Source organism: Thunnus albacares, chromosome 7, assembly GCF_914725855.1.
Source record: "Thunnus albacares chromosome 7, fThuAlb1.1, whole genome shotgun sequence".
Lineage (NCBI taxonomy): Eukaryota > Metazoa > Chordata > Actinopteri > Scombriformes > Scombridae > Thunnus > Thunnus albacares.
The window spans coordinates 29,824,157-29,838,224 of record NC_058112.1 but is presented as its reverse complement, the minus strand read 5'-3'; the positions used below and the strand labels follow the sequence as shown (position 1 = coordinate 29,838,224).

The 14,068-nt window shown below is 39.1% G+C and overlaps 1 protein-coding gene across 7 annotated transcripts in view; it reads right to left on the bottom strand.

Moving 5' to 3' along the window:
- The window catches only part of LOC122985432 (suppressor of tumorigenicity 7 protein homolog), a 64,552-nt gene that overhangs the window by 21,440 nt on the left and 29,044 nt on the right, over positions 1-14,068 (bottom strand). For all 7 annotated transcript variants that reach the window (XM_044356076.1, XM_044356072.1, XM_044356073.1 and 4 more), the window contains one exon: positions 829-911. In XM_044356076.1, the coding sequence (XP_044212011.1) occupies positions 829-911 (83 nt within the window). The remainder of the gene's footprint in view (positions 1-828; positions 912-14,068) is intronic.

The following is a 14,068-nucleotide window of genomic DNA, read 5'->3' as shown; positions in this document are numbered from 1 at the left end:
AATCTAAAATTTAAACCTGTAGCAGCTCTTCTCGCTTAGAATATATTTTACACATTTTTCTGGGACTTAACTTTGTGTGTATTTTATGACTGTTATGCACCACAACAGCAAAGCAAATTCCTTGTATGTGCAAACCTACTTGGAAATAAACCTGATTCTGACCATGATTCTAATAAAAAAAAATACCACTATAAGATCAAATAAGTGAGGTGTTTCTCCTCTACAGATGTCTATTATCCACATTCCAGACAAACCCTTCCCACCCTTTCCACTGTTTTCTCAGTAGATAAGCAGTAAAAACACCGAAAGTGTGTTGCATGGTGTGAAAAGACAGGAGGATATACTGCACAATGACAGCACTGGAGGCTGCCATTTCTTTACACCTCATCTTATGAAGGACTAAGTGCACCTTGTGGCCTCTGAACCTGTTATTATTGTTCTAGCGAATCACATCCTGGGCTCATAAAGTCACCTCTGAAAATTATTCTTTGCCTTTTTAACATTATGGATGAGTAAGTCAAGTAAGAGTGCACAGTCATCAGCCCTGAATTGTGATTATTACATTTATCTGATGGGACCAGAACAATGTAGAATGAGAATAACATGCACGGTTGTATTTATTAGTCAAAGGTCATCAAACCCATTGTGTTTGACAGTGTGTGCATCCAAGAGCAATTATATCAAAGAGGTGATACCTGTGCTGCATGAATACACTTCAAAATGAGTGTTTCTAGCAAAATGAATACAATAATCATGATACATTTCAAAACTGACATCATTATATGCTTCGGTTTCATCAAATAAAGACTGTAAATAAAAGTATCTTACCAATATGAGTCCTGATATGAGGGAGGAAGTGCCCGTCAGAGCCACGTAGAACTTGGGTGTCAGGGTGTTGAGAAACATGCTTACTGAAGATGGAGACACAAGAAGGAAGAAAGACAGATGGGTTAGCACTTACTATTAACTAGATTGCTTTAAAAAATCTCTCTTCTACACCAAAGGATTCTTTAGGAAAGATATTTGTAGAATCAAATGCCGGATGTTCATGTAAAACTAGGTCACGTCTACAGAGGAGACCAGTAAAGACTGTGAGGAAAAACATCAAAAAGACTCAACGACAATTGCGAGACATAAAAAAACATTTCATGCAAAAAAAAAAAAAAGCACATCATCCACATGCAGTGTTTGGCATTTCCCAAAGAACCCTGCTGCTCGGACGTGAAATTACACAACACCAGGGGACACGGGGTAAGCCTTAACTACAGAGTGACGCCCTGTGGGTAAAAAAAAAAAAAAAAAAAACATGAGCTCAACTGGCAGTCTTAACTAAAAACACAATATTCACAAATATGCAATGCAAAAATGACTTTTACATGTGGAAAATGGCATCTAGATGATGTTTAGATCGCTGCTAAAGGCTTAGTAGAACAGAAACAGTGATCAACGTGTTCAGCATTTGACCTGCTGGTGGTTAATTTTCCCAGATTAGTTATCATTAATAGCTCAGCAAACGGACTTGAACTCTGCAAGAGGCTGCAGACTCTCAAAGCTCACGGTTTAATCACTGATTGAACCGATGGTCAACGGGGAGATAATGGTGTCTACTCCTGTAATATGCGCATAAGAGTTCAAGTATCATCAGTACTGTCAGTAACAATAAGAATGTACCTGTCTATAGGTTTAACTTCAAGCTCTTATCCACTGATCTAAGCTCTCTCTCCTGGAGGTGGGTATAGAAACACCAATGCTTAAGTTGGGTTTCTATACAATTTATTTCATAGTGCAACTTTTGTGAGATCCTGTGAACCGTAAAAATTATAACTGAATGATCCATATCAATCAAGCCTCGTGGTGAAGAGCTGATCCACGCTCCTCTCTTTTAACGCCAGCCTGCAACCATAATTATGGTACGTTTTTTTTTGGCCATAATTGGGATGTATTTCGATTCTACCAGAGATGTTAGAAGGTAAAATATTTATAGTTCATGTTTTCAGAAGGAACGTCTGCGACTGAGGTGTTGCAGCTGGTAATGATGGTAGTGAGATTATTACACTTGTTTCACGGAGGGAGTCGTCTTCTACCATCTGCTTTCAATTTGTCTTTTTAATTTCACAAACATCTCTAAGAAACAGAAGTTCAGATGATATTTGGATTGATGACATTTCCATTCATTATCATCGTTTTTTTTTTTTTTTTTTAGTTTAAAAATCTAACAATACTGAAAACTGCAGTTTCTTCTTCTGATGGATTATAATTTTTAAAGCCTCCTTTGATTCTTTGAACAGTTGGTGACATTAAGATGGTTGCAGGTAAGGAAGTGCCTCCAAGGATTGAGTGATTAGTCACAGCGATCTGAGCTTGAAGGAAAGAAGCAGACTTACATAAGTAAGATCACATAGCCGGGACAGCTTATAAATAATGATCTGTTTAGAGAGATTAACCGCTAACTGACTTGTAGTTATCATATTACTGTAACACGGTGATACACTTCAACCAAATCCTAATAGCAGCTAAGAACAGAAACCCTGCAGCAGTATACGTAGTCAGTAAGAAGAGCATTTGAGTGCCTTCATTGCTGCAATAAAAACTATACAAATGACGGCCAGTGAGCTACAATTTAATGTTTACATTCTTCAAAATGCATTTCGTTTGTCATCCCTGCTTTACCAAAACCAAACTGCATTTCTATTACACCTGTGATACTGACAGAAGAGGACAGACAGATAGAAAGTAGACCTAACAAGTCTTTGATGGGATTCTACACAGAGCATCGATTTTTACGGGGTAATCCAGAAATGGCCATGAAATCGTCTACATTAATTAATTTATTCATTTCAGATGTTAATTATTTTCTGAAGAGCGCACTTTGTGTTTGTTGTAGTGGATAATTGTGTTAACCATCATCTCTGGCGGGATTGGATTGTTTTGTTTTGTTGGTACTTGATTGAATGATTATTAACCTTCTGAACATCAAAATATGCTTTTAAAAAGTTCATTACTATTGTATTTTTTCCTAAAACACTGAAGCAGCGTTACCTCCATCAGCTGAGTGACTGTAGGTGATTAACTTCTCTCAGACTTAAGAGCTACTTAAAGTGCTAAAACCTGTGGGTCTTAAAAGTAAGGACTCACACGGCCATTACTTTTAGAACTTTCTCCTAATTTTTAGCCTTAAGATGTGCTGTGGCCCCATGAGGCCTCAGCATTGTGAGGGAAAAAAGAGCATGTAAAGCCAAAAGATTATTAACAATAAACTTGTATAGTTGATTAGTGTGAAGTCACCTTGTAGATCAGTCATTGCACCCCCGAATTATACCAATTAAGTTAGGATTAAAACAGGAATAACAACCAAAACTACAAAAAATACAACCCAGGTTGTAAAGAAAATAAAAAAAATCTTTTAAAAATTACATTGGACATCCCACTGATGTTTGGTGACCTGCCAAAATGTACCAAGATTTCTGCTGGTAGCTAGAGGTGACCTCCTCCTCCTTCTGTATTTTGCCAAAGTGAGTGAGAGACTGTGCTAGCTGCAGTAAAGGATACTAGACTGATAGACCACGGGGGTTGTTGGGGTTGTCATGTTAATTCCCTAGGAGTCACATAGAGGATCGGGGAGGGTGGGACAAAGACCCCACTCAGATGAACGCCTGCCTTATACACACACAGAAACACATGCGCACACACACACACACACACACACACACGTGCAGCTGGACAGCTATTCAGTGGTGTGAAGTGCAGACTCTCGTCCCAACAGAAAAGGGTCTTTCAGCTTGGCCTGTAGTGAAACAGGCCTAACAGCTGTTGTCAGCCCGCATTGTTGAGAGGATACTGCTGTCTGGCTGGCAATGGACTGTCTCATCTTCATCAAGCCAATAACTGAAGCCATAATTGACATACCATATATTCACATAAATAACATAAGAGGGTGGACATGTTCCAAAAGTCACAGATGTAATCCCTAAAACATTCCTAACATGAAATCAACTAGCAAACATTTGTTTCCAGTTCCTCAAATGTGAAGATTTTCCTACTTTTGTCTGCTTTGTATCATTTTATATTTAATACCTTTAGGATTTTAACCACTGGGTGCATTTAAAAATATCAAATTGGGTTCTGGGAACATGTGATGGGCATTAGTATGTTAATCTTTGTGGAAGAAGCTGTCAGCAGGGTTGCATGATCAGAAAAGAGATCTTCTCTCTAGTGGACGTCCTGGGTTCAGGCTCCACTGACAGAAATCTTACACCCTCCTTGTATAATTTAATTACATAATCCTCGAGTAAAGGTGTGACATGAATTTCCCAATTGAGTATCAAACTAAATTAAAATAAAACGTAATCAAGCCTCTATGTCTGGTTCGTGCACACACTTACAGGATTCGCTTACAGGATTTGTAAAGCTGTAAAAAAGTTAAAATAAAAAAAGGTAAAAGATGATTTTTTTGTGCCACTGTGGTGCAGATTTCTAAGAACACTTTGTCCTTGTAAGAGACAGTTTAACTCAACTCTAAGATAACAGACTGAGCTGCATGATGGAAAATTATTCCACCAAGACTTTTTTTTTCTGGCTTGGACTCTAACTGCAGCTCGCCAAGTGTTTGTAATCGACTTTTTACATTCGTATAAAAAAAAAAAAAACTTCAGTGAGCAGAAGTAAAACTGCACCATCAGTCCTCCAACACAAACAGATACAACAAAGAAGAGTTTCTAGCACCGAGGTTCAAAATCTGTCAATGCCAAAAAGTTGAAAACCTGCACAGCTGATTGTATTTAGAAAACATTTAGTGCTGCAAGTAACAATTATTTTCATAATCGATTCCTCTGGCGGTTAATTTCTAGATTCATTGATTATTTTAAATTGTTAGGTCTATAAAACATAAAATGAATTAATTGTAAAGGACTGCAGATGAAAAATAGTTTAAGCTAAACTCTGGTGCAGTACATCAAATGTTAACATTTATGTTTAAAACTGCACATTGTCCCGATAAATACAACACAACAACAAACAATGAAAACTGTCCATCACAATATCCCAAAGCACAAGGCAGCTTTATCAAATACCTTGTTTTGTCCAATAAAAAATCCAAAACCCCAAACATACTCAAAAAGCAGCAAGTTCTCAACCTGGAACCATTAAATCCTCATTTCTGCTTAAATAATACCCATATACGATTTATCTATTATCAAAATAGTTGCAGATTTGTTTTCTGTCAATCAACTAGGTAATCCTTGCAGCTCTAAAAACATTTAACATTTGAGAAGTTTGGCTTCTTTTGATTAAATGGGGGAAAAACATGATTTATTCCTCAAAGTATATAGTTTTGGTATCACTGCCAAAACTCAGGTAGCATTGGCGCTAGTATAGAAAAATTTCATACTCTGGATAGGAGCATCTCCAAAAAGCCAGAAAATGTAAACACCAGCATCAGGAGATTTGGTCTAGACCATAATGCAAGCTCACTTCTCTACCTCCATCACTGCTACCGCTGCCATGATGCTCGCTGACAGGGAAGCAGGCCCAGAGCATGTTGGGAGTGTAACATGATGAAATGAAGGGACAAATGCTAACAGACAGACTCAGGACTAAATGTCACCGGAGACAACAGGAGATGTGACCTTTACTGAAGAGGGGACGGTCAGCAGACTGCTGGTCTGACCAGAATGATAAAAGATACACACTGAGACACACACACACACACACACACACACACAATCCCTACATGTGCAGCCAGACACACTTAACTACAAACGAGAACAAATGACAGGTCTTGTTTCATGACGTATTAATGCACTCTCATGCTTTTAAAATCACTACCACCATATGTCTAAAAGAGGCTGACAGACACACACACACACACACACACACACACACACACACACACACACACACACACACAGCCTTTGATGGGTAAAACTGACAATAATCAGTGACTTCAACATTTATCTCCAACAGAGTACAGTGCTGTTGGAACAAAGCTACTTGATATTAGTACTGACTGCGTGCTGGCCAACTCTATATAGTGGAGTCAGAAAGTATTAGAAGAGTGACACATTTTGTTGGCTTTGTACTTCAACACACTTGATTTCAAATACTGACTGTGAGGTTTAAGTGCTGACTTTCAGTTTTGATTAACCTTGTAGGAACTGTGGCCATTTTAATACAGATAAACCCAATTTTACAGGCAAATATAAAACATCGGAGTTCCGTTACACTCAACCACATTCAACCATAAATTTTGGAGATTGTAGATGAAATCTGTCCTTGGCTGTTCAACCTGACACTGACCCGCAAAGCTACACAGAAATGGCTTAAGATCATCAATGTTTACTACAACACCCCAAATGAAAGTCCAGACAGTTAATACAATCCAACATTTGTCATTGACTGGAAGATTGCTCATCTCATTGAAGCAGTCGCCTCGTGTCTGCTCCATATTTTCAAAGCGTTCCTTTTCAAACGCTTCGAAAACATGGCAGCGGTGGAGTTTTACAGCTGACATATGGAGCTCAAACGTGAGTCTTGTAGTATGTTATTACAAAAGTCTGTGTATATTCACATGTGGGATTTGAGTATTTAGAAGTTTCTGTATCTTCAGCGAAGCGCCTGCTTTTGCAGCTTGGCAACAGCTTGGCAGATATAACCGCTGGACAAATGAGTATTGGACTGGTTTCACGAATTAAGTGGTATTGAAAGATGTCTTCTGTACATTTTGCTGATTCTAAATGTACCTAAAAACTTTGCTGCACCTTTCAGGGTTTTTGGAACAGAAAAGTACTGGTGGCGGGTTGTCTGGATACAGCAGCACTGCTTCAGGAGACACATTCATGTCAGATATTATCATAAGAAGCAATGTGTGAGTAATACAAGACAAGTTTTGGGAGCTCCTGCAGGCCGCCTGCATCCTAACCTGTTTAACTTTCTGTGTTGTTGTCTGCAAACGTGTGGGTTGGAGGGTTTACTGCACATGTAAGGTATAAATAATGTAAGCTATGAAGAAGAACTGTCCAGCATTATGAACAACATTGACAGATCTATGAAACTCCCACACAAGCAACAACAAAAACTCATTGTAGCTGCTGTTGGTGGCATACTGTAGGAATACATCTTGGGGTTTCTACCAGCAAAACTTATCTTGAACAGAAGGCAGAGAAGGAAACACAGACAGTGAGTATCATCCAAGGACGAGGAGAGAGAGAGAGATAAGGGACTAACTCAAAATCTCTCATCTAAAATTCTGGAAATCTATTTTTGGGTTTCAGTAGAAAGACTTTCAAACAACAAATGTAGAGCCGAACTGGTACTTTTTTTTCCCCCCTTGAGTGGAAAAACACAAAAGGGGATCTAAGAAAGTACCAGCAGAGCAGACGATCAATCGAATGCGCAGTTGTTTTAGGTAATGCCAAACATAAAAATATAAAACCTACTCCAGAATACAGACAGAGAATCAACCTAGAATTATGTGGTTGCCTGAATTAGAGAGTATAGCGACATTAGATCTCACTTCACAACTTTTAATTTAATTTTGGACTCATTTTGCAAAGTCTCTAAGAATTCAAAAAATCCAAAAAGGAGCATTATCCAAATGAAATGAAGCCTTGGCAGTCGAGACGCTTGAAACTAAGAAAGAGAGACATGAAATACTGGCTGCTAAGACCAAACAGATTGTGTGAAGTTGTCATTGCTTTTAACTGTTTCTATTTTATTCGATACTCAACAGGACAAAACATTATCCTAACTTTGTAAAAAAAAAAAAATCTTTTCTTGAGTGTGATCTTCGATGCTGTCTGAAAGTATTGGAAGTTTCTCTTCGCTAGCTACAAATTGAGAGAGATGTCTTTTTTTATTTATTTTTATCAACTTCTGTTGGTTTAATTGGCGTCCAAGATTTGTTCTATTCAGTTAGTAACAACCACATATTCACTGTTTTCTTTTCATTTTTTTTCCCATTTCTATTATGCACTCTAAATTAAATGCGATGGAATAATTGCTTTGTGGAGTCCTGAAATGCTTTGGCAATATTGTAATCTTCCTTTTACATCAATAAAGAAACTGGAAAGGAGGGAACGGGAGGGAGCGAGAGAGACTCATTTATCTATTTTCTTTGCTTTACTTGCTGGCTGATGGATAAGAACAGCTCCCTGGCTGTATTTCTTCCAAACAAAAACTGAGATGTTGTTGTATGGGAGGTTGCAGAGGCGGACGGGCAAAATTTCTCACACAAACAACCTCACTATTTTTAATTATTTTCCATAACCACCAGACAACAGTAAACAAAAGGAAATAAACATATGGGACATCAATGGAAAATAAATACAAAGATTGAATGACGGCACCTTTCCCTAACCCCAGGTTTAATCTAGCTCTGCTCAACAAGCCACTATGTAAACACAGATATCAGCTGCAGCTAGTATATCCCTCACACGCACACACACACACACAGATATACAACTAAGACATAAAGAGGCAAGCAACACACACACACACACACATACACAGAGCCAGCAGGCCTTCGCCCACGCGGTGAGTAAACCATCTACTTCATGAATATCAATACAAAATGTACAGGGCCACCTGCTGTACACAATACAAAGGCCATTTGCAAGGGAAAAAGATCAGAAACACAGCTACCGTACAGTTCCTGACTACACACAGCATGTCAGCAGCAGACCAAATGAAGCAACAGCATATTACTTACCCTCCATTCCACTGAAACATCCACTAAAGCCACTAATACACTGACAAGGCCTCTTTTTTTTTTTTGCCTTATAAATAAAAATCTCAGATCTCAAAAATCTTTAACAAACACTCAGTCAAAGTGAGATTTTTCTTTTCCGCTTTCACCAGAAAAATCAGGGGTTATGCTCCTCCACCACTGTCCAAATCCATACAGCAATCTAAGCAGCAGCTAGCTGTCTTTCATAGAGCACATTTACTACTGGGGGCCCCTGGTCTGGTTCGCTTTCCTTGATTGGCTGTTGTCTGTGAGTGACAGCGGGCCAACACAATTGTGAGCAAGCTCTGTCCTTCTCTCCTGCTAGTAACCCAGCAGAATAAGTACAGGGGGGTCTGTAGACACCAGGCCAGCCAATCAATAACATGGATTTTAATGAAGGGGGGCGGGGTGCTCCTTAGCCTCCTCTTGCAGAGGTAACCATGACAACCCCTAAATGACCCTACAGCAGAATGGAAGAAGGAGCCTCCTCAGTGCAGATTTACAGATAGCCAAGGCCTTCAGTCCTTCACTTTTGTGATTATTGTAATGGAAATATCTTCTAATATTTATTTACTCCGAGCATCCAGCCGGCATCCTCTCCAGTCTTACAGACGGCCACTGACCAGCTTTAATGGTTCTACTGGGGGCTGAGCGCGTTGCTCCGGAGCCCCTCAGCATTAGTTATTAGGAAAGGTTGAAACATTATCATTATCATCACACTCCTCACTTGATCCATTGATTAGAACCAGTGACCTTGTTCCTTTCTTTCTTTCTTTCTTTCTTTCTTTCTTTCTTTTCATAGCCTGCTGAGATACTAGAGAAGGAAGACGGAGAGAGCCCTGAGAAATTAAAAGGCTGACAAGGTTAGCTGCAGTTCTTTGTTAGTGTTTGAACATGATGATGACAAATGCAGTGATTTTCTCAACGAGATCCGACTGAACCGATTCAATTATCACTGGGCTTCCTTGAAGATCCACCAGGAAGACTGATCATGCAGCAGTCAACAGCCGTGTAAATGTCCTTCTCCTGAATGGAGGAAGCAAGGCCAACGATACTATTAACTAAGGCTCAGATTACTACTCTGACACTATTCAGACAATAAAGATGATGCTGATTTAAATTTTATCCCCAGTTTCAAAACAAAATCAGCAATTAGCTCAGCGGGAATGAAAGGTTTCTAGAAGCCGGTACTATGTTAAATAATAGGGTAGACTGGGTATCAGTGTCACCACGTGTTAGATTATTGCAGCATGTGCCAGTTAGGAGTGTTTAAATGCAGGCGTTTACGCTCGTAACAATACTACAGATGATACACTCAATGGTACAGCTGCTGTATTAACAGCTGAATGGAGTGTTTGGAAAATGGTTGTTGCTTTCAAGGCAAATACCACCATGATGACGGACTGAAAACAAGAATAAAAATAGTCAGATTAAGGTCTGTATAATTTATTCCTCCTTTCATAGTAGACCTATAATTTTACTACAGTCACGCAACAGTGCAATTAGACGTTTTCTTTGTTTTCTCAGGGAGAAAGAGGTTTTTTCACATGACAAGCTCTTTTGTTGTAACTCGAGCATAGTGTCCCTGCCCCTCTTAAAACCTTTCCAAGCAGACAGGCCCCGTGTTTCAGCCAAATAATATTCTCTCCATCCCATGCAGCCCCGGGTGTTAATCATATTCACTCATTCTGCAAGCTACCAAAAAACTCCCCTTTTCATCATCAGCCAAGCACACATTATGATTATTACTGAGGGAGTACGCCAAGAACAGTGATGTTTTCATTTCTCCCCTCGCCCTTCCACCGCAGAGGGTCCAACTTCCAAGTTATGTGACTGACTAATTGACACCAGTTCGCTGCACGCTGTTTAGTTTATGTGGTTAGTCCCATTGAGTTGCTTTATCGATGCTACTGTGAGAGCTCTTCCTTACAGTGTTTGGGTAACTTTGAGAGCTGAAACTCTTAATGGATAATTTAATTTTCTGTCTGTTGAATGAAGTGACAGCTATTTCAACAAACGATTAAGTTTTTCTGACGTTATCTGGCTTTAGCCACACAAATGTAAGGATTTACAGCTTTTCTCTTTTGTATATCGTTGTAAATTGAATATATTTGGGTTTTTGGCAGTTAGTCAGACAAAACAAGACTAAAATTTTAAGACATCTGCTTTTTATTCTGGGAAATTCTGAGGAACATTTCTCACTATTTTCTGGCATTATATGGGCCAACCTAATTAAAGGCAGAGTCAGTAATTCTAATCCAATATACTCTCCTTATGGCCCGCTAGCTGTTCATTCTGTGTGTGTGCTGAACAAAAAAAAAAAAATAAAAAATCTGGTGTTCATACACAGCACTGGCTCTGTAAATGTGCATGTAAACACAGTGGCTCAGAGCGAGCCGCACAACACTATTCCAGCCAATCAGCAGAGGGCGTTCGTGCTCGTGCACAGGAGAGAGGGGGGGTCATCGGAGCAGCTGTCTGTGTGAGGACGTGACAGTGTCCCGTCTCCAGCACTCGTTGAACGGTCAGTTAGGGCTGGTGAACTGGAGAGAGAGAGAGGCCGTGGCCAATCCACATAGAAAACAGAACATATACACTTCCATTTTATTAAATATATCAGTCCACACTGAATCCGAGACAATCTCACGGAGATCAGCGTCAGAGTCTGTTTCTGTCGTGTTTAGTGAAGCATAATCTGAGCAGCCAGCTGTTTATATCGCAGAAATATCTCACTGTATATGTGTTTTCAACCTCTTAACCATATTTCTCTTTTGGTCGTTGCCTTGGCGATGAACGTCCATGAATTTAGGGGGGCGGAGCTTCTGAGTGAGTATGAAGGGAGGGGTGTGTTTGTTTGGTTGTTTAGTTCAAACATCAACAATCTTTGTCCAGAATGACTGACTCTACCTTTAATAGTGCTAATACAACTAGTGAGATAATCTAATAATCATTTTAATCTTTTTTTTAAGCAAGTACGAAGCTTTTAGCTTCTCAAATGTGATCATTTAGTGCTTTTCTTTGTCATACATGATATGAATATTGAATATATTTGAGTTCTGGACTGTTGTTTGGATGAAATAAGACCTTTAAAGACATTTTAGAGAGAAAATAATTAATGGAAAAAATAATCAGCAGATTAATCACTAAAGAAAATAATTGTTAGTTGCAGCCCAAATAATTATTGTCCAGACAAAATGACAAACAGGAAAATATTGTGAGCTTTCTGTTGTTGTTCTGTGATCTAATTAAGAATCAGTTGTTATGGGTTTGAATGCCAGCACCAATATATTGATGCTGCTAATAAATTATATTTTGTGCCAGTATTTCATGTTCAAATTTGAACATTTTAATGTCAAACAATTATAAAGTGACTGAAAAAAGTATTTTATTCAAAAAGGAGCCAGATATCAGACCTAGAAGATGCCATTTAGTGGACACTTTGACCCAAAGTGGCATGGACCGCACACATACAGTACAATGTTTGTTACTGGAACTCAAACCCACTGGAATTCCACAAACGGTAGTTGCTATGCTTAATTTGTTGAGCTACATAGAACATTTGACTCAAAGAAATTTAACTATGCCCATGGCGAGTGTGGTGAGCAAGCTGAGACTGAATTCAAGAGCAACAGAATGACTTCACCTCCCGTGGCTCTGGCCAAGCCTATGATCATTAAAACTCAAGAGTCTGAGCTCTGTTACTGTTGGCACAGGCTGTGCACCGCTGAAGTTATGGATGGCAGCAGCAAATGGCCTGGGAGCTGGTCCTGTTTGTTGAATAGTTTCACAACCAGCATCAGATCCATATATGGAGATTTTGAATGCCAGTGAAATGACTATCGATGATGTAAAAACATTTCCAGGTCTTTTTTTTTTTATTTTTTTTTTTTATAAATAGTTGTGATCTAATCTGAACATGCTGTGGTTGACCTAAGCCTACAGTATTCAACAGCTATGAATGATCAAGGAAATAGGCCATCATCAAAATTCACTAAGACAAGTAAATTCATCAAAAATTTAAAAACCGAGGCCTATTTCGTTTGATAAGCACACAGCACCAACAGAGACTTGCTGCTCCGCTGCCTTTTTTTTTTTTTTTAGTGAGAAACAATGATGGCTTAAGAAAGACTACTGGCAGAAATAATCCACTGATAAGGAAGCAGATACATGTTGTTGTTAATCATTTTGTTGAAGATCAGCTTCACAGAAGAAGACGTTATCGTAGCCATCTGATTTTGAAGGAGAGTTGCATCATTCAGGCAGCTCAAAAGGAGAAACAGACTCTTTGCTCCAGTTCAGACACTGGGGTTTTCACTCAAGTCAACTAGTTAGGTAATATTTCCCAGTAGTTTTTAATGTTTGGACACATTATACACAAGTATTACACTACAAAATGAAAGCAAATTGAAATTTTGCTGCATTCACACCTGGGATAACTACCCTATATCACAAAATATCCGATCCAAAAAGTAGCAAATGAGTTAAATTGTTCCTTTTATTTAGTTTTCAATGTCAAGATTTTGCACAAGGGGGAAAAAATACAGAGATGTTTTGGTCAGATAGTAAGTTTATTACTGGCATGCAGTGAGCTACTGCAACAGCAACCATGTTTAAACTTTAAAATCCGATGCATTAGAGAGTGTACAAGCTTTATGGCGAGATGTTTTCAGACCCTTTATCTGTTTGGTGAGGATTTAGGGTCAAAGGTCATAATCCATGGGAATACATTAGTGTCTCTTTCAGGGGATAAAAGTCCTTACTGAAGATCCTTTATCTAAAATAAGCCTCCTTTTTGGCTCACTCAACTTCCAGCCAACTATATGAGCTCAAGAGACAAAAATAGCATAAGTCAGCAGTTACCACAGAAACCCGATCACTCTGCCGGTTTCGCCGTTCTTACGGGGGGTTACCACAGCAACAGAGACAGCTGGTTGCCGTCAGAGTTCTGTTTGGCTTTCATCAAATGGCCAATTTCAGTAAGCACCTTATTCTGCTCATGGGCCCCGACAGCGTAACAAACAAATACAACCTGGAGCTACCTCAGCATGAGAGTTCAAAGCCCATTAGTGGCTTATCACTGCATTGAAAGATGATGTGATCTTGTCAGGGCAATAACCAAAATAACATCCAGCATAAAAAAATAAAAAAAACACATAATGGACCAGCGATGAAATAGCACTTATACAATGTTGGAGTGATATGACTAAAGGTATGGCCTACAGCAATCCTCCCACAATCAAAACAAGACTCCATTTCCCAGCTGCATTAACCTGAGCTCAGCCTTATCAGTTGGCATACCGCTTGCAATCTAACATTTATCTTACACAGAAATAGCCCGGTCTACAG